This window comes from Malaya genurostris, chromosome 1 (genome assembly GCF_030247185.1).
Source record: "Malaya genurostris strain Urasoe2022 chromosome 1, Malgen_1.1, whole genome shotgun sequence".
NCBI classification, from domain to species: Eukaryota; Metazoa; Arthropoda; class Insecta; order Diptera; family Culicidae; genus Malaya; species Malaya genurostris.
The window spans coordinates 2,309,541-2,337,260 of NC_080570.1; the positions used below are offsets into that span (position 1 = coordinate 2,309,541).

Below are 27,720 nucleotides of genomic sequence, written 5' to 3' on the forward strand. Positions count from 1 at the left end.
TTGCATTTGGAAATTGTCTGCCCCTTTCAGAACAGAACTACGGTTGTGCTTTTTTTTATTGCTTCACCCTGTTGTACTCCAACATGCACTCATTCTAACCACCTATTTTTTCCGAACACACTAAAACTGAACAAAGCAAACAAGGAATAAGCGAAACGATTGGTTGATCATAGCCTACTGTGTCTACAGGGTAGATGTTTTAAAAGGGGCATGCATAAAATGAATGGAGTTGTCAGTTTCATGATTTACACCAGTTTTGCTTGCATAATGAAGATGAACTTCCGTAGGATGCAGAAAGGTTTTAAAATTTTGGCAAATCCTCTCTGAATGTCTATTGAAACGATTGAAAGGATTTATGGTTGATCGGATAGTTGTGCGATTCCGAATCAATTCAAACTAATCTTCCACTGTCAGTTTCCGCACTCAAGAGTGTCAGTGTCTACTGCCGAATAATTGATTTATAGCAATCGTCGTTGCGACATTCGACAAGATTCTACCCAAGCAATCACACCAATGTGACACCGAACAAATAGATCAATTAACAACCTTGTCGAGATAACATCATCGGCAGTCGTCATTCCTGTTGAGAAAACATCGACCAAATTCAGTCAGCATTTCGCATGTTTCTACCGTAACCGACGCCGGTCCAAAGCAACAATCTACACTTGTTACTGACTACAATAGACTCATTCGTTTAATTTATTGATAATGCAGAACTTGCTCGTCACACAACCAATACTGAAAGGGTCTGCACTCTTGCGGAACACCGTAATATCGGATAACCACAAGCGCGGCCTACTACGACCCACCCATGTGTGCCAGTGGCAGGTGACGAAGATGAATCGAAAAATGACCACCTCTGTTATTCATGAAGCTTTTGACGTATTCATCGCTCTTCATGATTGACGGTATGGGTGGCCACGTACCGATATCTAATCAAAACACACATGCGGTATCTCAATTTCACCTTACACCTCTTTCATTCGATGTTCATTCGGCTTTAGTTCTGTAAATACATACTGCTGGTGTGTAAGATTGGATCTGGTACTCAAAATCGGTACTTAAAATTTCCATTCTCTCTCTCACTTTGAATGAATACTCGAATCCATCGGTAGGCGTAAAAGAAATGCGCAAACGTGACAGTGACAGTGTGCGCCGGTGGACTACTTTTCGACCACACGATTATTGACGGTTATTGATGGCAGTGATGCCAGATTGACTCTGTCTTTCGATAAAAAAAAAAAATATCGAAAATGTCTAAGCCAGAACTCGAGTCCACAACCTTCTCCAAACCGAGGAAATTGTAACAACCTGTTCCTAATCGGGGACATCGTTCCGTCAGCTGAACTAATCGGGAAGTCTCGGCTTTTTGGTGTTATACGTTAAGAAAATAATTAAAAGTCATTCCCAATCACAAATCTAATTTCCCTATAAGCGCACAACTTCACAGGTTTGAAAAGTTTATTAAGGTACTGTTTTCCTGTGTCCTATGAACTCACTCAATGTACTGCTAGTTTTCAGTCAAAAGTAAAGTAAAATACAACTGTATTAAACCATGATCTTTATCTGCAAGTTAAATCATTTTTTTTTCAACACATTCGGAAATATTTCGTTTTCGTTTTGCTATCTGCATTCTTCACAATGATATACTCTCCACTTTACCCTAATTATCGTATTTTTTTCGTGCATTATTATAAGTAGTTTACATTTTATTATGATCACTCATTTCGCACTGTCTCGTGACGGCATATGAATCACGAGCAAGTCACATCGTCGTGTCGCACAATTTGATCCCAATTTTCCACACTGCCAGACAGAGAATGTTCTCATTTTATTTGATGTCCTCGATTTATTTGATCACTTGTGATTTCAAAACCACAAAATATTGGGGCGTCCATGAATATATACGAATGTCGAATCGTTAATATGATACTGACGTATTTTTTATGTTCAAAATTTATTTTTGGGATAAATTCTTTTCTTCAATATTTTCATTCGTAAATTAAACAAATTATGTGGTAGTCATCAATTCAATGTTTCACAGGATTTGTTATTTTTCAGTTGCATTAATTTTAACCAAATCATCGGTAAAAAGTTCAATAACAGTTCCTTTAATAACACAGTCTAGATCAATTTGAAAACAGTGTGCAAAGTGTTTTTTGTCACAAAGTCCAAAATGTTTGATTGAAATCCGAAAATTTTCTGCCAGTATTTTCTCAAGTTAGCGTGAAATGCATCTATAGGTTCCAAGGTAACTGATAACCGGGAACATAATCGCAAATAGATTTTCTCCAGTAAAATTGAAAGGCTCATGTAAAACAAGGACAATATCGTTTTTCTCGTGCAAAGGTAATCATTAGCTTCTTTTCCTATGAGAGAGTCGCACTAAACATTTGATAACAAAGCCGTTCACCTCGAACCCAGTGCAGTAAAACTTCATTCAATTTAATTGAAACTAAATGTGGAACACATTGACGATCTCTCCACTGCAGTAAACTTCACACTCTGACACACACAACGTTTGCTGACGGCCCGATCGGGCAGCATTCAGTTCATCACTCGTTTCTCTTCCAATCGAGGCTCAGTTTAACCACCGTTTAAGTAACAAAATAGTGTGAGAAATCCTTCAAATGAGGTTCATGTAAACATTCGAATTGTTTCAAGATAATAGATGAAAGACAAACCAGGTAGCTGAAATATCAATTACAGAATACACATAAATTAATTGTTTCCTCCTTCAGTTTTCATTTTCAATATATAATATATAATTCCATTTATAATTCTATTCATTTGAACTTGCTCACTACCAAGAGCGGAGACAATGAAGCGGATAGACTACTTGGCACTTGAAACTGAGCAAGCAAAACTTCAAATGACTAGGTACGATTATTCAACTGACGATGAATTCTGGGAGCTTCACTTGAAAATGGCAGCAAAAGTCAAATGAATTAGTAGGGATATTCTGACGGTCAGGGGCCATAAATTTCATTTTCATCTAATATTATTCGATTGAAAATGAAATTTTACCGCATTTCTCGAACCAAGTGCTAATGCGTCGCAACAACAATTTCCGAATGATTTTCGATGGGGCACAATGAGTTTTGATTGAACATTAGTTTCCCCAGTTATGAAATGGTGACAATTTCACCTGTATTCAGTCATGCGGAACGATTTTTCGTTAATGAAACTTAATCGATAATTGCAGCAAACCCGTAATTTTGCAAGTTCAGGTAGACTTTTCATATAGTTGAATTAAATTTTGTCTAAATCGGGAGAATGATTATTGCATGAGAAACCTGTTTCAATCCACTTAGTAGTGTAATGATGCCTTTCGTATATTACTTATATTTTCATAAATATCAGTAACATAATCATTTCAATTTGTAAACAGTCATGTCAAAATTTAGCGGTAATAATAACGAGCTTTTTGTCGGTTACGTCACTTATACTTATCTGGAACCAGAAGAGATTGCCATTTGATCTTCGAACTTGATGATTGTTTCAATACCAGCTTGCAAACGAATCCTAGGCTTTTTAAAGTCGTTTCAGCCATCTCCGAGAAAATTGAGAGGTAAAAAAAGTGCACGTACAGTAGATAAATTTTTTCCGTCAAGACAAAGGCCCGCGAGATAATACTTTCATATTTTATCCAGTCAATACCCTCTCTTAAATTCATCTTCTATAATTGGTAATTGAAATAATCATTGATAAGTGAATACTTCTGTGAGGATCAGAATACTTTCCATTGGATTGATGTCGAACAAAGAAACAAATCTGATGCACTTGGTCGTGAAGGAGGTCTTGTAGTTCGTGTCATTTTTAACTGAACTTGTTGCATAGGTTGTTGGTTGATCCTCTCTGATGGATTGGTTGTCATTGTAAGGAGAACCCCACTTGTCATCATGCAAATTACAGCTTACAATCGACGAGCAGATGAAAAATCTTTAGAGAAAATTTTTTGAATACATGCAAGCATATTGAATGCTTGTCGAGATTTTGTCGACTTACTTTACTAAGGGACGCCTTTCCAAAATTTACCCTCTAAGAATGATAGTGAATATCTCTTGTATTTAACGTATCAAGATAATTTTTGCTACGTGCCATCGGAAATATTATCTTCAATTTGTGATAACATTTTTAGTTGTATGACATAATCACAAATAATTCAAAATTAAAGTTTTCAAAAATTTTTTTGATATGTCAATTATCGCCCTTATTCTGAATAACGACGTATTGATTTTTCGATCGAATGTGGTTCAATCGAATCCTAGCTACCTTTGATTTTGCTAGCGTTATTAGGAATACAAATGAAATACGATCGTAAAATCGATACGACGTTATTCAGAATAAGGGCGTATGTCTATGACATTACATACCCGCAGTTTTTCCCAATTTCAGGAAAAAGATGCTAAATAATGTTAGGAGACCGGGGCTAGACCAGATTTGAGGTAAAACTGTAGGACTGCTGAGTTATATTATAAACTTTTATGTGACAGACAAACGCCAGGGATGACACTGAGTCAATTCAGTTTGGCGTCAATCGTATTAACGTCAAAATATGTACATATTTCACTGAATTTTTTTTTCGTTTTCTGATTTTTGGATATATTTGATTTTTGTGGATCGTAACGACGGCCTGGTTAGTGTTTTTGAAAGTTTATTTCGTACTGAATCCAGTGATTATTAGGTACTTTCTTGGATCACCTCGAAATACGAGACATTTTCTCAAGGTAGAATTCTTAAATTGCTTGAGAGGTGGGAAAAAGTAGTACCTAGAGATGGACGATACTTTGATTAATCTTTAAATTCATTGCATTTTTTTGCCCCAACAGACTGAATTAATTTGTACTACAGATAATAAAACTAGATTTTCTAAAAATTTAAGAAAATGTTCATTATTAGTTACACCAGGGGGTCGTCAAAAGGTGAGATAACTAAGTGCTCACATGTTCCTATATCATATCTTCCCTTAATAACATTTGGTCATTAGAACGTGGAACGCCAACGTAGAAATTGAAAATAGTTATGTGCACTTAGCGCAAAACTGGTTCCCATGCGGAACCAAAACCCCTTAATAACTACAATCTGTTGACGGGCCAGAACGCCGTAGTTTCGTTTCTTCCGATACGTTAGTAAAGACATAGCACTTCGGTGCAAAGTGTATACGCAAATAGAATTAACTTTATGTCTGCTCATCAATTTATGTTGAACCGTTAGATGGCGTTAGCAGTTCAACATAAACAGCTGACGCACTGATGAACCGAAGGCGAAATGTGAAAATAGAAAATAATTATGTGCACTTAGCACAAAATCGGTACCAAACCGCCTAAATAACTAGATTTTAATGATTGTACGTTATTTGAAAGGTTGGTTTTGAAATTTTTCTGAAAAATAATTTCGTTCAAATGACCCCCACGACTGGCTTGGCAGTAGTCAATCCTATCTAGCCAATTTTTGAAAACATTTTCAATTATTTCTGGCCTTATGTCATCAATAGCAACTTGAATTTCGTGCTTGAGGTCTTCAATTGTTTCTGGATGGTTCGCGTAACAATTATCTTTAACCGCTCCCCAAAAAAATAATCCAGCGGCGTCAAATCGCATCTCCATTTCTGTTGATTATTCGATTTTCAAAAATTGTTCGCATAACATCGATTATTTCGTTGGCGGTGTGACAACCGTATCGCCGTCCGGTTGAAACAAAACATTTTTGATACATAAATTTCATTTTAAATTCGGATTTATTATTGCATTTTTAAATTCGTAATTCTCGGTTGATTTTCCAGAAGGCCGTAAGAGCAAGTGACAGTTTCTCTTTGTTTACTTTCTCGTCTAATAATTACCAAGCGGTTTACACGTTTATCACTTAACTCTTTGCATAGAATGATGCTCGAAACGTTCGACTTTCAAACAGAACTGTGAAATCCAAGAAAATCTTTTTAAATCACATCACAATAATCGAAAGAGAGAGTGAACAAAGAGAAACTGTCACTTGCTCTTACGGCCTTCTGAAAAATCAACCGAGAATTTTTCGTAGGACACCCTGTTCGCATTTCAAAGCCCTGAGTAAAACAGTCAATATTCGTGACAATTCTAATCGATTAACAACCTCACGCACAGCTAATCGATTACAGCGTAATCGATTTCTTTCATAAATCTGCCATCACTACTCATAGCGCACTAAGATGTTTGCCTCGGCAAGAAAACATTCCATCTACCAGCACTGCTTTCACCATTCTCGAATAAACACGAAGTACAGCGACTACAGTTCATTTCGTGGAAAGCATGAGTCGCACTTTCTTGTCTTCTTTCAACACGACACCGGCATTCACATACCGGCGGCGGAGTGGTATGAGTGTCTTATGCCTCAATTGAAACCTAAAATGAAACGTGATGCGTAGCTGCGTGCGGCCGGCTATGAGTGGAAAAACATCAAACCGTTGCTTTTCGTTGGCCACTCACTACTACTACCAAGGTGGGATGGCAGTGCATGCCTACACAGAGTTGCCGGTAGTAAGCGTGTGCTGACGGACCACCCGAAAGCCCCCTCCCTGTAGTGTAGAGTGTGGATCGATGCTGTGTCTTTGCCCAGTAGCAGGTTACATTAGTTGATGAACGGTGCATACCAGTTGAGCGCGTGTGAAGCATTTTTTCAAACCAATAAATAGAATTAGAACATTAGTGGGAGCGCAACGTTCACAAAACCAATACACGCGGTCCATTAATTTAGTCCAAGTCCATCGATTGACAGTAAAACCGTGACAGTTCATCGGTCGGTTTTCTTTTTTTTTGTCACCGTTCGCAGTGTACTAAGCGGCGGTCCGTTCAAGTGCACAAATCGCTAATCTAATTATTATCTACGGTGTAATCGACAAGCTCGAACTACTAACCATCACGCATCGACGACATCATGAGAGAAATTGTGCATCTGCAAGCCGGCCAGTGCGGCAATCAAATCGGATCAAAGGTTCGTGTGTGTATGCAATAAATGTAGGGAACAAGAGAACAAGAGCAAACAACGTGCCCTGCCGGAAATCTCCGGGTATCGCAAGTAAAGCTGATCTCATATAGGTACAAAATGGGAACGATTTCTATTTTTGAATTGCATGAACGGTAAAATATGACCAGCAGCAGCCAGACGAGGAAAGCACGCAAGCGATCCTGATTAGTGCGATTACATAAGATGGTGTCATCTAAGCAAGCGCCTCGGCGAAGTGTATGATATCTTATCTAGTTTCCACCTTGTTGGTCCGAAGTCTGCGGTAAAAGTTGAATTATCGACGTGGCCAAAAACGGAAAGAAAAATGGAAGGATTTTTTTTTACTTCTTCAAATTAAGCCATCAAAGCAAACTGTAAAACCTGATTCCTAAACCTGGCAAATCGGAAAGCAAGCGCTCGGCTTGCCGTAAGCTCTTTTATGGAAAGGCCACTTTTTAATGCGCGCTATTTTTCTTCAATTAGGTGTTTTTTTTTGCTTTTTGCTGATGGTGGATGATGGTTGACGGTAGTATCAAGGGTGGAGATCGGTGTGTGGCTCGAAACGGTGAATGTGCGCAGCATAATCTGTCATCGTTCGCCAGTGGCTATGCTCGGCCACATTCCCACACTAGCACCTTGAATACAATAGTGTTTGACCTTACCCGGTGTGATGTTTACGATTACATTAACCGGTTGTAACGGAGTGTATGGTCGTTGTAACTTCCCATTAATACTGGATACCGAGCTAATCCTAAAATTTCAATGAGGGGGGCGTTTTCGCTCTGTGACAAAAAAACACAAAATGAAGTATTCATCAGGTAGCTTACCTCGACTCGTCAACCGAGAAACGTGGCACCCAGACAATTCTTCGGTGGCGAAATCTGCGGAAGGAAAATAACAAGCCTTCGAACCGTGACGGGTGCTACTGCGGATGCTGCTTGTCGTGCGCATGTTGAAATAAAAATATCACTAGAATTGTGCCACCAAAACGGAACGAACGAAGATGTTTGGTGATGAAATTAATTTTGTGTAAAAGAAGAGGCAGTAAAGGTTCGGTATGTAAACGGTGAACTGACAACTAACGATTCGAAATGGAATCGAAATAATGATGATTTTATCGATTCCCAAGAAAAATTTAGTTACTGAGATAGTTCAAATTATCACATCTTGTTTTCAACAGATGTAAATAATAGCTAGTTCAATGATGACTCTTACACCTCTCATTAGTCAATGATCGACATAAATTCCTCCCAATATATATCGTCTGCGATGAACAGATTTCGATGTAGTCAGTATCAATGCATTTGCTTCGACTAAGCTCGAGTTGAAAATGCTTTAAAATCCGAATCGCACGCTCAAATGTGTATCCTATTTATTGTTCCAATCAACATCTTCGAAATAAGAATACAAAACACCATAAACGAAAATCAAAAGCTAAAGTCTGTACTCGTCAAAAGGGGTGCCATTCCGATGGACAATTAGAAAGTCGATGTTTGATTTAATGCATGCTCATTACATGTTGTCTAAATCTAACACTTTGTTGAACAAATTATTTCTCTAGAATTAGGGTGAAAAAAGTTAGAACGAAAAAAACTGATTTTTTAACACCTTTTAGTGATATTACCGAATAACGAGTTAACGGTTACAGTTAGCGAAATGTTTTCTTCAGCAAAGTTACCAGGAATTGCAATGGCTACAATATTGTCGAAGACGAAAAATCTCTATCTGCCTCTAGTAAAAAGTTAGTTTTTCTATTTGTCTTCACTCGCGTGCTGGAACATGGTCGTTCATTCACGTCAGACCGCGTTAATAATTCCTACAACTTTGCAGAAGACACCAACAAGGAAAAGTTTATGGTAAGACTGCTAACTAATTAAAGGCATGAAATTGCAGTTTTGAACCACAGTGCGCCTATAATAATATGCAGCGCTTGAGCATCTGCCAAAAATATTACATCAACCAAAAATATCGGTACCGTGTACTGTTCTGAACGAAAACATATTTTGAGTCGAAGAGGCTTCGTTTGCGAAAAGAGATGCTCAATTCGATACTTCAAAAATAAAGAAAAGTGCCGCTGACGCCTATCATTTTGATCTCGGAAATGTTAGACATAACTGGAGAACGTGAATACGATTAAAACCGACATGTTTTTTTCAAACTAGATTGCTTCACTTCCAGAATTGTAACGGGGCATCTATACTAAAGTACGACTTATTGACGAAAACCAAAGGACACCATGAAATTTAATAACACGGAGCAAATAATCAGTAGAGGTACACTTCGCGTAATCCTTTGGGAATATCAAGAAATCAAGTCATGAATTCAGTTCTAGTATTATGGAACTGAACTCATTTTCCGTATTCAGGTTTCTAATTTAGTTTTAGAATTGAATTCCCAACTTGGAATTCGGAAGTAAATTTAGTTCCAAAATCCAGGTTCAAAATTTGGTTACGGCATGCAGGTTTTGAATTCTGGAATTATTTTATATCATTTATTTTACCCCGTCTTTAACCTTTTTAGCCGTTCACCGGGGGCTTCTGGAATTAAATCTTGAAATTAAATTCGGGAATTCAATTCTGGTTTAGTAGTCAGTTCTGAAGTTCGGATCTAGCTTCGTAGTTCAGATCTAACATTTAGTTACAGAATTCATAACTAAAATTCATGTCCAGTGTTTTTGTTGTTGAATTCTGAAATTGAAATTTTAAATCAGAATTCTGGATTCGAATCCTGAATGTTAATTAGGGATCTAAATTCGATTTCAAAATCTAGTTTCAGTTCCAGAATTAGGATTCAGTTCCAGAGTCATAGTTTTTAATTCTAAAGTTACAATCCTGAAATTAAGTTCAGAATTCTGATGGACTAAAATTCAGGTTCTAAATTCTGTTTTATAATTCACTTCATTCCTGAATCAAGTTCACTGGTGCTGCTGGTTGAAGGCGACTGGTCGTCATGATGTCTGAGAGAAGCGAATGAGAGCACGACCTGAGCGTTTGAGATTTTACACCACGTAGAAGGTCTGTCTTCGCTGCTGTTTGTGGAAGATCCTCACCAAGACGTCCAGTTCCGTCCAAAGCACAAGAAGAAATGATCGAACTTCGACCATGGTTTACCTTTCATACTCGTACAGTTGAACATCGGAACTGATATGTGCCAAACTACCTCAAAACCGGCTTCCGAGTGCGAGAAAGATAAGCAACTTTCCTCATTGTTTCCAAAAGTTTGAGAAACCCTCTAATCTAATGTTATCTAATTTAATCATAAATTGATGATCATATTTCGGATAGCATGGAGAAAGAATCGTAATATTCACGATTAAGTTCTACCCATTCTTTTACAGGGCAAATTTTTAAAAGGCGCCACATAGTAAAGTAATATGTATTCATGTCAAAATTGGGGAAGTAGTTCATTTTAATATGACCTTTCTATCATAGTACTTCACTTTATGCGAATACTGAGAGTAAATCATGATGACGAAAATTCATCGTTTTATTTATAGAAGCACATCTCTCTCCAGAGTAGAAATAAACTCAGAAACGTCAGAGAAAAAGGAGGGTGAGTAATGTCAAAGACATAGCCAAATGTCGTAAATACGAATGAAAAGGATTTTTGCCTCTTTCAAATTCATCACAAGAAGAGCATTCTTACTTGAACTTACCGTTTTACTGGTCCAAGTACCGATCTAGATCAACTTCCAGATCCTGGGACTTGAACTAGTCTTATCGTATTACTGGATCTGAACCCCATAATATAGTCCAGGTACAGATCCGGTTCCAGTTCAAGGATTTTGATCAACAGCATAATAAGTCCAGATTCAGGATTGCTGGTAGGTCCAAGTTCAAGACCACCATCTGGATCTAGCCCAGTGACAATGACTGAATTCTTGACATGAATAGGGGAATTAAAACCTGAATTCGGGAACTGAAATCTGAATCTAAACTCTAGGACTGAACTTTGGACCAGGATACCAAGCCGGAATCATGAAACTGACCTCTGAATCTGAATTCTGGACCTAAACTGTGGATGTGGATTTCAAACCAGAGCTCGAAATTTCGAAACTGGATTCGGGAACTGAACTCTGAATCTGAATGAAAGAACTTAATTTTAGAAATGAATTCTTGAACTGAATTATGAAACTGGATTTCAAACCAAAATTCTTGAACTGAATTCAGGAACTAGATTCTGAACCTGAATTCTGGACCTAGATTCTGGAAATATATTTTTGACCTGGATTCTCGAACTGAAGTTTCAACCCGATTTTTGAACTTAAGATAAAATTCTGAACCTGATCTCAGCTCCTGGATTCTATCCAGAAACTGATTTCAGTTCCTGAACTACTGAACTCTAATCCAGACTCTAGGCTCAGAAGTTCGTGCTAGGATTCCGCAATTGAATTCTGCAGTTTATTTTTAAACTGAATTTTGAAATTGAATTCAGAACCTAAAATCCGAACCGTAGTTTGGAACCTTCAGTTTTCAGCTGAATTCTGGTCTAGAATTTAGTTCCAGAACTCCAGTCTAGAACTCAGTTCTAGAATTCAATACCAGAACCCAGGTTTTAAATTTAGATTAAAATTACAGAATTAAGATTCATTTTCTGTATTCTAAAACTTGCAACTGAGTTGAACTTGATTTTAATTTCAGAATTCCGGTCTAGAATTCAGACTCAAAAGTTCGCAACTTAATTCAAGAAACTAATCCTCAACCAGGATTCTGAAACTGAATTCAGCTCCTGGTTTCTGCCCAGAAACTGATTTTAGTTCCTGAATTCAGTTTCAAAATTATGATCAATTCTAGACTCTAAATTCAGAAGTCCGATCTAAAATCCCGGAATTGAATTCTGGAACCAATTTCTAAAATTGAATTTTGAAACTGAATTCAGAACCTAATTTCTGGACCGGAATCGAGAAACCGAATTCTGGACCTAGATTCTAGTCCGAACTTGAATTTCAGTTCCAAAATTTAGTTTCAAAATTAAAATCCTGGATACAGGTATAGAACTCATTGCCAGAATTGTATTTCAGAATCCAGGTTCAGAATCAAGTTGCAGAATAAAGATTATAACCCTAAAACTAGGATTCAGTTTCAAAATTCCGCAACTGGATTTTGGACCTGTATTATGGAACTGAGTTTAAGAACGGAAATTTGGGCATGGGTTCGGCTCTGAAACTGATGTTTATTTCAGAATTGCTATTCAGAATCCAGATTCAGCATTCAGCTCCAGAATCCCGGAACTAAATTTTGATCCTGAGTTGAAGAAATAATGTCGGGATTCTGTCCAGAAACTGATTTTAGTTCCTGATGTAGTTCTTATTATTTCTTCAATTCAGGATCAGAATTCAGTTCCGGGATTCTCTAGAATCAGAGGTCCGTTTCTTGTATTACGGAATTGAATTCTGTAACCAATTTTTAAAATTGAATTATGGAACTGAACTCAGAACCTAAATTGTGAACCGGAATTTTGGAACTGAATTCTGGACCTGGATTCCGGTTTGAACCTGAATTTTAGTATCAAAGATCAGTTTCAAAATTCAAATCTTGGAAAAGAATTAAGAATAAAATCCTAGAATTAGGATTCAGTTTCTGAATTCTGAAACTGAATGTTGGACCTGTATTATGGAACTGAGTTTAAAAACGGAAATTTGAACAAAGATTTTTCTTTGAAACGAATTTTTAATTTCAGAATTGTGAATCAGAATAAAGATTCAACATTCAGTTCCAGAATTTCGAAACTGAATTATGTATCTGAACTCAAGAAATATTTTCTGAACATGGATTCTGGAACTGAATGCAGCTCATGGATTCTGTCCTGAAACAGATTTTAATGACTAAACTACAGACTATAGATTCAGAGGTCCGTTCTAGAACTCCGGAATTGAATTATGGACTAGCTTCTAAAATCGAGTTTTGGAACTGAATTCTAGAGCTGGATTCTGGGATTGAACCTGAATTTCAGTTGCAAAATTCAGTTTCACGTTTCAAAACACAAATCCAGGTCTAGAACTCAGTTCCAGAATTCAATTCCAGAACCAAAGTTCAGAATCAAATTCCACAATTAAGATTCATTTGCAGAAATCTGATTTTGGACCTGTATTGTAGAACTGAGTTTTAGAAAGGAAATTTGGGCGGATTCGATTTTAGCTTTAGAATTGCGGTCCAGAATTTAGTTTCAGAAATCCGGAACTGAATTTAAAAATTGATTGCTGAACCTGCATTCAGAAACTAAATTCTCAGCCTGAACTTTGGAAATGAGTTCAGAACCTGGATTCTGCTCAGAAATTGTTTTGAGCTCCTGAATTCCATTTAGAAATTAAGATTAGACATCCAGGTCCTGAGTTCTGGACTCCAGGTTCAGAGGGGTCAGTTCTTGATCTCCAGAATCGAATTCAAGAATTGAATTCTGGAACTAAATTCTAAACCTCATTTTTTTTTGACTGAATTCAGAGCCTTAGTTTTTGACCTGAATTGAATTATGGTTCTTGAATTTTAGTCCCATAATTTAATCCCAAAACGCATGTTGGAATCAAGATTCAGAGTTTAAACTCAGTTCGAGAAATCTGGATCTGAATTCTGGAAATAAAACTGAATAATCAAACTGAAACATGGATCTGGACCTGGATTCTAAATATGAATTCTAGAACTGAATTATCGCCCTTATTCTGAATAACGTCGTATCGTTTTTTCCCTCGTATTTCATTTTTTCCCAAAACGCTAGCAAAATCAAAGGTAGCTTTGATTCGATCGAACCACATTCGATCGAAAAATCAATACGTCGTTATTCAGAATAAGGGCGTATGTTCTGAATATGAGTTTAGTTCCAGAATTTGGGCCTATAATTCCAGTTCCAGAATTTCAGTGCATATCTGTGTTGGATTGGTCTACTTGCAGTGTTGAAATTTTCGTCAGTAAGAAGCATTCTAGAAGTAATTCCGTCCTCTTCGTGTTTTACACTCACAAAAGACCAAGTGTCTTGAATTTTAAAAGTAAAGAAAAAAATCCTATATTCCTTATATTTGAAGGAATTATCGATTCTGATGAAGAGCAATTGTTCTTGAAATTTTTAATTCACTGACTTCAAGATAGTCGTTGCTTCTAATTGGTTGAAGCTTCAAAAGACCATTATATTGAACCCAGCCCCAACTCGTTCATTGGAAGTGATTATTGAAGGAATAACGTACCGAATATGAGAACATGGCATTTTTCATCACGACAATGCTTTGCATTGTTGAAAAATTTAAGTTTATTCTGGTATCTTATTGAAAATTTTTTGTCCAAATGTTTAACATTTTGACATAATTCTAGTTGCAATAACGGTATTCTCGTGATAAATGGCTTATTTTGGATTTCTATGCTAAATTTGTACAATCTTGAATCGTGGATTGCTTCGATTAAAATATGATACACTGGTGTTAAAAGTAAGCTACCGTGTATTGAAGTATCGACATAAAATTATTCATTTTCCGGTAGCAGAACTAGTCATACAATTATCGTGTACGGTCTAATTAAGTTCAGAGGTGTTCATAATATTATTCGGCTAACAATGAGCATATGAATAAAATATTTTTCAACCTTGTTCGGTAATGTTTTTAGCTTGTAGAATACTATTATCACATCATTCAACGGGTTAACATTTGAAGTGGATCTTAATATTTAGCACAAATCTGAGTGCAACTAAAGTGCTGAAATCTTCGGCCTAAATCCTGCCTCGCCATAAACTAACCGAAAGGCGTGAATAATCCGCCTTCAACTAGTACACAATAGCAATAATATCGCATCAGGCAACCGCACGCACCAACAACTAATCAATAATAGAACTGGGCATTAGCCGACCACAAAATACCGGTAGACCATATTCTACTCTCGCTTCATAATCCGATTAATTTGTTCACTGCTCCGTGGAAACGGAACTGACAGCATAATGGTGTAAATCACTTAATGCTAATTAACGATTACGCTAAACACTTCCAATATAGCCGGCCATCGGACCAGGAGAGTGCGTCTTCTCACGCATTGTTCATACACAAGATCCGGATTTGCAGTTTCACTTCCCAGAAGCTCGCCAAACATCATTACTATATTCATTTCCATGTTCCATCAGCGAAAGCTGCTTCCCGCAAGCTGACGCACTCTAATATCCTTCTTCGCCCGAGAAAACGGTCGGCAACAAGAGGATCTGATACGGGAGAAAATGATGATATTGACAATGTTGTTATCACATGTTGTAGGGTGCGCTTATATGAAGACTATTTGCGAGGAAGCAATAAAGGACCTGGTGTGATTCGCATGGTTCGGAAAACATTTACTCTCGTGCTTATTTTTTGAGCAGAGGAGGAAGGCATTGTTTCAATGCCGGTATCATTCAAGCCAGGAATAATTTTCCTATGGGTTATTTTGTGATGAATTGCCGGTCGGATTTTGTCACTGCGCGAGCATTTAATAAGTGAGTGTTGAATGAATTTAATATTTTTGAACTAAGGTAGCTTTGATAACACAGGTGCTACTATGCATCAGTAAATTTATCTTATCGTGTGTGAGGGCGAAACTCTATATCGGTAGCATTGCGTAATCTTATTTTGAAAAGCAGTTGATTCCGCTAAGCCCCCCCTGACATTCGTAATCTTGGGCAGCTTAACAAATCTGAAAAGAACATAATGAAATAGAAACGATCAATTTACCTACTGATACATTAACGAATTTATCTTTCAAAAATCTGGATCTGGAGATAATTATTTTAATTACGGTTTGAATTTTTTTAAACATCACATACAAAAGAGTCCAAATGTCGAGTGCCGCATGGTAGTAAATTTGGGCCACTGCTGTTTCTAATATATATCAAAAATATTGGAATCTTCAAGTTAAAAAAAAACAGATAATTTACGAACAAAAGAGCCTAATTTTATCCACAAGCGAATGAATTAGTAAGTTTTTTTTCTACCAGAATCTCAATTTTATAATAATTTTGTTTAAACGAACTACTTACTTACCTGTGTTTATTTTCGGCATTAATTTTATTTTTTTCGATAACAATGTTGAAAATTTCTTTTGACCATGAGTCCAGTTTGAACTCGGGTCGACGGTTCAAATTGTAAGGCGCTGGTCTTACAAGCCAGATGTCGTATGTTCGAGTTCTGCCTTGAAAGGATTCTTAGTGTTCGTAGGATTGGGATTAGGGTCATTTCGCCGAAAGAATTATTTCGCCAAATGACATTCCGCCGAATAGGCCACTTCGCCGAATGCCATTTCGCCGAAAGGGTCATTTTGCGAATCCAGAAATCGTTCTAAAATCGTTATTAGAATTGATTTAAAATAAAGACAAATGAAAGATGATAGCGTTAACGCCCGGTTTGTTGACCTTTAATTGTACTTCTTGAATAAAGATTGATTCATGAACCTCAGAACGGAGTTCCCAAGAAAACTTGTTGACTATTAGCTACTAAGCATCACAGCAATTGCATAGGTGTATCTACCAGGCAAATTTATGTGGTATTTTCCGTTAATTAAGTGAAAATGAAAACATATCCAATGCGACCACGCCACATTGTTATGGTTCATGTGCTGTCCGACCTCGCTACCGCTACCTAACTAAAGCAAAGAAACCTAGCTTTGTAGGTTTGTATGCAAGAGGCCGCCACTTCCGCCGGCGGCTTTGTGCCGTCGAACCATCTTGGCTTCGGTTATGTAGCTGCGCCACATCAGTTATACAGGAGACATGACCCTTTCGGTGAAATGACCCTTTCGGTGAAACGACTTTCGGCGAAATGACCCGCTCCCGTAGGATTGTAGCACTGGTCATGTAATAGGTCCAATATACTTACGAATCGGCTGCGAAGTCTGTTGAAAACAAAAGGTTTAATTCCGCACCAGACTTTACTTTGATTTGAGTTCAAAAATTTGTTGAACGGTTATTCAAATAATATGAAACAGTTCCATAAATTTTCGTCGAAGAATTTAAAATTTGATTAAAAAGAGCTCATACAATTTGAGAAAATTGATGAAATATTTTTGAAATCAAAAGAACGATCAATATAATTTAATGTTTGAAAATGATTTCATGTAAATTTCCAATTTTGGCACACTCCCTCTAACATATCGGCCGGTATTTCACGAATAATGCTTCAATATTGGCTTCCAGTGCGTCAATCGTTTCTGGTTTATTCTTGTAGACATGAGCCCCACAAGAAATAGTCCAAAGGTGTTCATTCACATTTCTAGGCGGCCAATTGACGAGCCCATACGCCACTGCTTCGCGTGCCTTGTGGGAAGTGGCACCGTCTTGTTGAAACTACATGTTAGGCAATTCCCATTCCATGGGCAAAAAAATCGTCAATCATCACACTGTAGCGCTCGCCATTCACAGTAAAGTTCCGCCTATCGATGTCCTTAAAGAAATACGGTCCGATGATGCCACCGGCCCATAATCCACACCAAACAGTGACTTTTTTGGAATGCATTGGTAGCTCATGCAATACTTCTGGCTGGCATTCACTCCAGATGCGGTAATTTTGCTTTGCTATCCATTGAACCAGAAATGAGCTTCGTGAACACAATATTTCGAAAAAAGTGGATTTCCTCCAACTTTTCCAGCGTCCATTCACCAAATGTTAGACGCTGTAAGTCGATTCATGATTAAATTATAGAACAAACTGAACAAGCTTGACAATTACACAAGGCACAATTCACGCGTGATCTGTCAAAAACAGTGTTGCCAAAAAGATACCAGCAAAAATCACATTTTATAACCTGGATGACATGAATACGGTTCTCTTTTTGTTTTTTTTAGAAGAAAAGATTTAGATTTGCTGGAAAAAATGGCAGTATCTACTCACCTTTTAATGCTTTTTCAATACGCTCATTTTCTTGGATATCGAAAATCTCAGACTTGTTTGGTAGTCTAAACACTTCAGCATATTTATTCTTCGCAGATTATTTCATTTTTTCAATGTCGTCATCGAAGCAAGCGATGATCTATATCTGACTGTGATCAGGAAGCACTCAAAGTGAGCTTTTTAGCACGGGACTGCGTAATAAGAACAGATAAAAACAGAATAAATAAAAACTCTTTCAAATCCAACGCTTGGCAATCGTCAACAACGTGAAACAGCTCTTCCAGAAGTGACAGTTCGTGTCTGGTAAGTCAATGATGACTCGATGGATGACCCAATCTGTGCATCCATTGCTGCAATAATGAACAAACAGAATCAGTGAGGTTAACAAAAAAAGTTCAACCGGTTATTATTTTCATTGAAGTAAATTTATTCCTACGACCTTCGAGAAACTCAAATGTTCTGCCTGTCATATCTCGCACCGTTTCTAGTATTCCTGTTTATTCCAGCGGCGGTGACGGCTCGTGGACTGGGCCAAAATAGACGATAACCTAATTCATCTATCTGCGCTCTCTGCGGTGTTCCCTATGCCGGCCCAGATCTTCGCTTACTCGCCTTTATTGAAAAGGTTAGAGAGCGGGCTTCAACTTTCTCTGCCTTGCCTGTGTGCGGTACGAGGATAATGCGTTTCCTCTGACGACATCCCAGCTCGTTTCGGTGGGCACCCATTTACCAAAAGTTATTTGAGTAGTTTATTATCATTAGCCCGGTTCATTTGCGCACACCCCACCGCCAGCATGTGTTTGATGAGTCCGATGGCGAAGCCAATTATCATTCACCGAGCTGTGAAGGCGGGCGTGTTAATAAGTTGAACTTTTTTCTTTCTTTTGATTATTAGATCACCATGGAGTCGGTTTTCCAAGGGTTGCTACATAGACGAATGCGTTTTGATTCAAATGTCAAACCGAGCAAATTATTCATACTGGCTCGTGTTTTTGTTCTGCTTTGGCAGAATTCAGACGTTATTCCGCTTTACTCATGTCATGCAAAAATCGTATTCTGCAGCATAAGGCGATATCCTGTGGAACGACAAACAGAACGTTTCGAATGAGAGGAAGCAAGTACCATATTTCATATTACTGGAGAAACTCTGAGTATGACATATTTATTGCATATTTGAACAGGCGGGAAAACGACTTCTTTCTCCATTCCATTTCTACTGGTTGGAAAATATTTTCGTACGCCATTCAATATCAGATGAAAAATGCTTCTTTCAAGGGAGGAAACACAAGGTTTTCCGTTCGATTGTCTTTCGGTCTCCGGATTTTTTTTTTACTGCTGTTTGATTAGTAGGAATTTTACTCACTACTAGTGATAATTTTGAATACTTTTAAATTCAAAAAAATATCATTGAAAAATTTGTTACTAGATCACACTCAACCTTGTTTATTTGTGTTTTATTTTAAACTTTACAATCACAATCTGGGTTATTTGAATTTAAGATAAGACAAAGGCAGAGAGAGAAAATGAGTCAGAAAATACGTTTAACCCAAAATAAGCGAAGTAATCTGGAAACCACGGAATCGGATTAAATGATTATCTACTTCTTATCGGAAGGGTATCAAATTTCTTTTTGATCAGGTTTCAAAACTAGAAACAATCATTCCAGCAAATCGAAAGTTATTCCTCCAGTAGACTAAATTTATTGACTACCAGCTGAATTACCCGGCGTTGCCCGGTAATGTTTCGTGATGGCAAGGCCGCAAAAAGATTCTAAAAACTGTCCTGGCTATCTCGAAATACTCTGAATGTAGTTAAATCCGGCAACCCGATTGAACAATACTCCGTACATGTTCAGATTGCGCACGGGCAGTGTCCCATCTCAGATCACAGCATTCTCGTCAAATCGGGTCAGTTTTATGTTTTTCGTGAAATCCAATCAATTTTATCTTACATTTCCGATCAATTTTACTTACTTTAACGTAATAATCTTATTTGATATAAAATAGTATCTGTATTTGTCAAGAAGCTCGTTTCTCGTCTAATAAATGTTATACTGAGCTCCCCTGTTTTAGTGAACTTATTACAGCTCTCCTCCATGAGTATACTTACTTCTGAGTAGTGAAGAAAGTATCTGAGTTCGTCATAAAGTATCGATTCCCACCTTTCATACATGTGCCAAAAGTTTTGCGTAATTTGAATAACAATAGCAATACTATCTAGCACTACCTTGGAATTCTTATCCCTCTTTTGTTTTACGAATAATGGTAGATGAAAATTTGTTTTCAAAACCCTCTCCTTGCCGTCTAGATCTGCCAACCCCCTTCTGTTTGTCGAGAAATAAGAAAAAAAATGCAATAAACACCCCTTTTTAGAGGTACTTTCTACAAACTTCCTTCTTTTGATCACCTTTGCAATGAATATCTAACTTCGCCGAGAAAAATAAAAAATACCCTTATAACCTCTGAATTGCAAAAAGTACCTGTGCCAAGTTCGGGAATAATTTACTGAGTTGTTATATCGATCATCTTTAAGATATTGTAAATATCTGTGCCTGTTGGAAATTGTTTGAATTTTTGAAAAATTCGAAACATTTTGCCTCAAATTCCCTCTGTTAGCAAACGCTTACTACGACCCCCTCCCCCTCCCTAAATATCCTTATAGTAACATATCAGCAGCAATAATAGCTTGAGCCAAGTTAGGTGTGAGGTGCTGTAATCTATTAAGTTGTTTCGGAGTTATGGTCGATCATAAAAACAACTACCGTCCCTCTTTTTTTTTAAAATGCTCTTAGGATCACCTGAAGTGCAAATAATATCAGTACTGTATCGTTTTTTGGAAAATTCTATTGCCTTCACATTGAACCTTTTTTTAGAGGCACTCATTATAACAGTTCGACTGAAAAGTTCGTATCGTTTAATAAAAACACACATTTTTTGCCAAAATTCGTTTTTATTATTCAACATAATTGCCATTAGAGGCGATACAGTGATTATAGCGATCTTCCAACTTTTCGATACCATTTTTGTAGTACGATTTGTCCTTTGCCTCAAAATAGGCCTCAGTTTCAGCGATTACCTCTTCATTGCTTCTAAATTTGTTACCAGCGAGCATTCTCTTGAGGTCTGAGAACAGGAAAAAGTTACTGGGGGCCAAATCTGGAGAATACGGTGGATGAGGGAGCAATTCGAAGCCCAATTCGTTCAATTTCAGCATGGTTTTCATCGACTTGTGACACGGTGCATTGTCTTGATGAAACAAAACTTTTTTCTTCTTCAAATGAGGCCATTTTTTTTTAAACTTCGTCCTTCAAACGCTCTAATAACGCCATATAATAGTCACTGTTGATGGTATTTCCCTTTCCAAGGTAGTCGATGAAGTTATACCATGCGCATCCCATCTTTCCACGCTTTGGGTTCGGTTCATCGCGTGCAGTCCACTCAGCTGACTGTCGATTGGACTCCGGAGTGAAGTGATGGAGCCATGTTTCGTGTATTGTTATCTATCGACGAAAAAAATCGGTTTTATTTCGATATAACAGCTCCAAACACTGCTCAGAATCATCAATTCGTTGTTATTTTTGATCGATTGTGAGCTCACGCGGCATCCATTTTGCAAAGCTTTCTCATATCCAAATATTCGTGAATAATATGTCCAACACGTTCCTTTGATATCTTTAGGGTGTCAGCTATCTCGATCAACTTCACTTTACGGTCATTGAAAATCATTTTGTGGATTTTTTTCACGTTTTCATCGGTAACAGCCTCTTTTGGACGTCCACTGCGTTCATCGTCTTCGGTGCTCATATGACCAGTACGAAATTTTGCAAACCACTTACGAATTGTTGCTTCGCCCGGTGCAGAGTCTGGATAACACTCATCAAGCCATTTTTTGGTATCGGCGGCACTTTTTTTCATCAAAAAGTAGTGTTTCATCAACACACGAAATTCCTTTTTTTCCATTTTTTTTTTCACAACAACAAAAGTAGCTACGCTCAAAATGCAATATCTCACAAACTAATAATCAGACAGCTGTCAAATTTATACACGTATCTTTTGAAGGTTGGTACTAACTGAAAATGGTATGGATTTAATTCTAGTGGCGCCCTCTCAAAGAAACGATACGAACTTTTCAGCCGATCTGTTATTAACCCCCCTCAAATAGCCTTAAGACCATATTTGAGTTTTTAAAAAAGTATGGATGGTCATCAAAAATTATCGATTCTCTTTATATTATAAAAAAATGACATCCCCCCTTCTATGTTAAAGACATTTACTACACGCTCTCCCTTTTGAAAATGTCCAGCAAGAAGTATCTGTGGCAAGTTGGATAGCAATCCGTTCAGTAGTTTCAGAGTTATGCCGTTATAAATATTACACCTCCCCTCCCCTGTTTAAAGGCACTTGCTACATTCACCATCCATATAGTCATATCTAAGGTATGCAAAATTTCTCTATGGTCTCGTCAAATTCTATGATTTTTTTCATGACTCCCAATGTTAATGACACTTGCTTGCTAACTTCACTAAAAAAAACACGCTAATGACAATCTCAGAAGTGCAAGAAGTATCTGTGCCAAGTTTGGGGGCAATCCGTTCAGTAGTTTCGAAGTTATGCAGTTTTAAACATTACACCCCCTCTTTTTAAAGGCACTTGCTAAATCCTGATCCTGTTTGTTTAGTGTCTTTAGGCAATGATTCAGGGAGAGCTTTAGAGAAAAATGTATACACTGTAAACAAACTGTTGTTTTTATTTTGTTCCGCTTATGAAATTAATTTAATTATCGATTTTTAAAAATTTCATATGTTGTAGTTAACAATAAAAGAAGTTTAGGAGAAATCATGGACAAAAAAGTTGTAGTCTTTTAAAAACATTGATTTCTGATACCTGCAGAATTTTTTTTAGAATTTTTGTCGCATTATTATGACAGCACGCAAAAATTCAAATAAAAAGATACCAATCGAGATTTTGTTTTAGTTTTTGCTTTTAATGAAAATTTTCTGAAAACTTTGATTTTCTCTACTATCTGGATATTTTGAGTATATACACATTTAGATTGATTTCGTTTTAATTTAAAATGTTTATACAATGTTGAAGAATCGCAAATCAGTAATTCTGAATAACAAAGTATGCTACCATCGCGTGTTGCAGATTGCTGTAGTTCTATTATACCTACATAAATTGGAATAAATGAAGGGTTATTTTTCATTCTCACTCCAAATTATACTGTAGTTATAATTTTGTTCTAAAATCGTTGTTCCTCGGGAACGGTATCAAAATGTAACACATTTTTATTTAAAACTCTATCTACTTTCATAGAATTGCGTCAAAAATTATCAACAAGAAGTATATCATTATTTTCAAAAATCCAACGATTCTTACAAGATAAAATATTATTTCTCCATCTTGACTTAGCATTCAATGATCTTATTTTTTATGTTTCCCCGACTTTAACTTAACTGTGGTCGTTGGCCAGGGATGAATTTTTTTTATTATTATCTACAACATATCAAAACTGAAGACTTTCTACATATAGCCCCAATAGTTACTTAAAGAATTACCGAGGACACCAAATCAATCGGATTAACCGACCTAGAAATTTTTTCCTAGGCCCTTCTCAAAAGCTAGGCCAAATTGGAAACTGATGACACAAATTGTTCCTTTTGGTTAATTTGAGTCAAATCGACCTTCGAATTCAAATGCAATTTCACTTACGTTGTTTATGAACGGTCCCAACAGGTCAATATTCTGGAATCATTTGAGAGGTTTGGTAAAATATTCAATTTTTTTTTTATTGAAGACCGTTATAAAATCAAGAGGAACGAACGACAAAATAAGTTTTTACTAGTTGTGTGCTGAATAAAGTAACAGTTTTTCTAGTGTTGTTGCACTCTTCGATGTTACCCGTGGAGACCACATAGATAATGGCAATATTTTTCCATAGCCTACTGAGCACATCCGCCAAGTCCACACTTATTTGTTCTCGTGTAAAACTATTATCGAAGTGAAAAAAATCTGTTCGTTTTCAAGCAGAAAACGTTTGATATTATCGTTTTCCTTTCTTCTCTTAAAAAATAATTATTGCTTGTATCACGCATATGACCTACTGATGAGATCATGAAAACTAATAATTTAGCGTGCACCTGCCGAAAGGATGAATCATGCTACTTTTAAATATCGCTGTCACAACAATTTCCTCATAACAAAGTCCTTGGTCATGCAACATTTTCAAATAGCCTCTGAATAATTGAAACGAAGGAGGAAAAAAGTCACGATTTCTATTTGTTCAGACAAATCCATCCAGTCAGCGGGATAAATGTTTGACACTGTGCCCACCCAACCGAAAATCATCGTCATGTTTTCAAATTTTCCCGGAAAGCAACCGACAACCGTCACAAACACTGGAGAAACGAATCTCTCGATGCGGTGACAGTACCCGAAAAAAAAACAAGACGGAAATGCTAAACTGATTCCGATTCCCTACAGAGCGAGCGGTCGTCGGTCGCCCCTTTTTAGCTTGCAACCCACAGAAGTAGGATGTTGTGGCGAGCCAAAATCCTCTCCTTCCTGACTTGGCCTGGGATGACCGGAGGGGGGGGAACTTGCATACGTTCACGTGTCGATGCGAACCCCAGTCCGGTGAAGTATGTGCCCTATCTCAGCCTGCAGGCGACAGACGTCAGATGTTGCGTTTCCAGTTTGCTGCGATGGCACAATTTCTGTACGCCACCATCATCAGAGCAGGCCGGAACCGACGACGGTGACGACGACGTTCGAGAGCTAGAGTATTTAGGGTGGTGGTGGGATCGGTGGAAAATTAAAAACCGTTGTCGCTGTTTCGGAATCTACACTACAGCCACCGGAAAAAAGGGGCGCGCTTGTAGCATATGGGGATTTGTATGTTTAGCGACCGACCGACCGACCGGGTTGCTTTTGGTAAGGATTATACTGTGCTCCATTCACGGTAGGCGTCCGTTTCGGTGGTCATAAGCCGCGGTACGATCTTGATGTTAGTTTAGGAAAAATTGGAAATTCAGAGAGCTTTTGCGAATTTTTTTTTGCGGCCATCATGAATTATTCAAAACTCTTTCTTTTTTTTCATCCTGATATGTTTGTTAGTAGCAGTGACCGAACAAAAAAAAAAAAAGGTGCAAGACGTGTGACGGTTGAAATGAGAAAGTTTGTTCGAATGTGACGGGCTCATTGATCCAATCACTGACCATAAAACCTCGATGGGAGATAATCTGTTCGATTACTGCTCTGCGCTAGTCGAATGACGCTGTCGTGTGCCGCAATATGATTCATTTTCCGAGGAAAGAAAAACTTTGTACTTGTATTATAAATTAACATTATTTATCAATGAATATTTTTCCTTCCTTCCTTCGGTTTGATCTGATGATCTGTTTGTTATATTTTCAACCAATAAAAAAACGTCCAATCCATGTCCCAGGTGCAGCTTCCCCTTGGCTTGGACTGGTTTGCTCGAAAAATTATATCCAATTTGTCATCATTCTTGCTCCGGGGTAGCAAAGTCTTCCTGTTTCGCAAATACATACTTGCCTCTTGTTCTCTAGTGCCGACATTAATCCACGACCTGATGGACCTTGTTGTACCAATATGATACACCAATCGGCACCTTTTTCCTTACTCAATCGTCGTCTAGTTCTGGGAAATCATATCAGATGAGCATGGTATCGATCCAACCGGTCATTACCACGGCGATAATGACCTCCAGCTGGAGCGGATCGACGTGTACTACACGGAAGCTAATGGGAACAAATACGTACCGCGTGCCGTCCTGGTCGACTTGGAACCGGGTACGATGGACTCGGTACGACAGTCTCCGTATGGAGCTCTGTTTCGACCAGATAACTTTGTCTATGGACAATCGGGAGCAGGTAAGTTTGGGATTGGCTCCTATAAACTCCTATAAACAATGAATCAAAATTGGTATCTGCTTTCGGACAGGAAACAACTGGGCCAAGGGTCACTACACAGAGGGTGCCGAACTGGTCGACAGCGTACTGGAAGTGATACGCAAAGAATCAGAAGGATGCGACTGTCTTCAGGGATTCCAGTTGGCACATTCACTCGGTGGAGGAACCGGGTCAGGTATGGGAACACTACTCATATCGAAAATACGCGAAGAGTACCCGGACAGAATTATGAACACATTCTCCGTTGTACCGTCACCGAAGGTAAGTTCCATTACGGAATGATAATTTTTTGTGCGACTCATCATCGTGGTTCACCAGATCATTGAATGTTTGCTTGGGTTGGTAAGTGGATCTCAAAACCAAACTTTTCTTTTCTCTTTCCTCGTTCCATCTGCCCATCTGTCTGCGTCCCGCTACTCGTGAAACGTGTTTCATCTACCCACTCGACACGAACGTCCGGGATAGGTTTCGGACACTGTCGTAGAGCCGTACAATGCCACCCTGTCCATCCATCAGTTGGTCGAAAATACCGACGAGACGTTCTGTATCGATAACGAAGCGCTCTACGATATCTGCTTCCGCACGTTGAAGCTTACATCACCGACGTACGGTGATCTGAATCATCTAGTCTCTGTAAGTAATATTTTATGATTATCTTTTTACCCGACTCTCCGGGACTCTAGGTTTCCGACGTGGTACTTGAACCGTACAACGCCACCTTATCTGTACATCAATTGGTGGAGACTAGCGACGCCTCGCACTGTATTGACAACGAAGCCCTGTACGACATCTGCTACCGAACACTGCGACTGGTGGATCCAACTTACTCTGATTTGAATCACTTGATTTCAGTGAGTCAAAGTCTGCTACGTCTGACCAACCAATACCACTTAAACCAATTCTTTTGCAGTCAAAAATACAAAGCAATAACAAACTGTTCACTTTTGCAGATAACTATGTCCGGTGTGACTACGTGTCTACGTTTCCCCGGTCAGCTAAATGCGGACTTGCGGAAGCTGGCTGTCAACATGGTTCCATTCCCTCGGTTACATTTCTTCATGCCCGGTTTTGCCCCTCTGACGGCCAAGGGCTCCCAGCAGTACCGAGCGCTCAGCGTACACGAACTGACCGCCCAGATGTTCGACGCAAAGAACATGATGACGGCGTGCGATCCCAGGCACGGTCGCTATCTGACCTGTGCTGCCATCTTCCGAGGTAAGTTTTACTGGTTATATAGCATTACTTTAGGAGGGGGTTGAGCTTGCCCACTTCTACTCGTGTCGGCGGTGAATTCGGAACCTGTCGATACCGGGATACTCCTGGAATTAACTCCTGCCATCGTTTCTCTACGGGAGATTTACGTAATGAACCTTCGGTTTAGTTCTCGACCAACGTTTCCGATTCCCGTCTACGAATCCAGTTGGAGAATGGTTTCCACTTCACCATCACCTCGATGATCCTATCCAGTGCTACATCACGAACTTCTCGTCTAGTTGCCGACGAAAGATCTAGACTACAGCGATGGAGAGTTTTCTGATGGTACACCCAAATGAATGTCTAGATCGGTCCGGTGACTCCGTTTGGAGCATGGACGATGGATCTAGTGTACACCGATGGAAAGATCCTTTGCAAAGGAAGTTCTACTGGAAACTGCGCTTTCAATATCCGTCTACGAATCAAGTGGAAGGATCTCGCGGTCGGTTCAGCGACTCCGATTGGAGCATGGCTTCCAATTCACTGGCGCCCCAACGATCCTAACCAGTGTTACGATACCGATACACCGAAGCCTCCGTTCTCGAACTAAACGAGGGTTCGTTAATCGAGATAGTTCGTAAAAAAAGTTAACGTTATTTGGGATTTGGTTAATACAAATATCTTGCCAAACCACAAAAAAATCTTGCCTCCAAACCCATGAATACATGAAAGCGGCGCTGTTGTGCAGTGAATATAAAGATAACGACTTCCGTGTTAATTGATATTCCTTTTA

At 38.3% G+C, this 27,720-nt stretch overlaps 2 protein-coding genes across 2 annotated transcripts in view; both read left to right on the forward strand.

Annotated features, from left to right (window-relative positions):
• The window catches only part of LOC131429445 (GTP-binding protein 2), a 70,047-nt gene that overhangs the window by 15,162 nt on the left and 27,165 nt on the right, over window positions 1-27,720 (forward strand). The gene's annotated exons all lie outside the window — the stretch shown is intronic.
• Window positions 6,511-27,671, forward strand: LOC131429525 (tubulin beta chain-like). The gene is made up of 5 exons (XM_058593703.1): window positions 6,511-6,966; window positions 25,460-25,694; window positions 25,765-25,994; window positions 26,199-26,366; window positions 26,684-27,671. The coding sequence occupies exons 1-5, from the start codon at window positions 6,910-6,912 to the stop codon at window positions 26,990-26,992; spliced, it is 999 nt and encodes a 332-aa protein (XP_058449686.1). The 5' UTR covers window positions 6,511-6,909; the 3' UTR covers window positions 26,993-27,671.

Bases quoted from the DNA above. Each gene is read 5' to 3' on its own strand.
- LOC131429525 (XM_058593703.1), top strand. From the start codon at position 6,910: ATGAGAGAAATTGTGCATCTGCAAGCCGGCCAGTGCGGCAATCAAATC. The intron at 25,695-25,764 runs GTAAGTTTGGGA...GCTTTCGGACAG, and splicing joins CTATGGACAATCGGGAGCAG to GAAACAACTGGGCCAAGGGT. The intron at 25,995-26,198 runs GTAAGTTCCATT...CGTCCGGGATAG, and splicing joins CCGTTGTACCGTCACCGAAG to GTTTCGGACACTGTCGTAGA.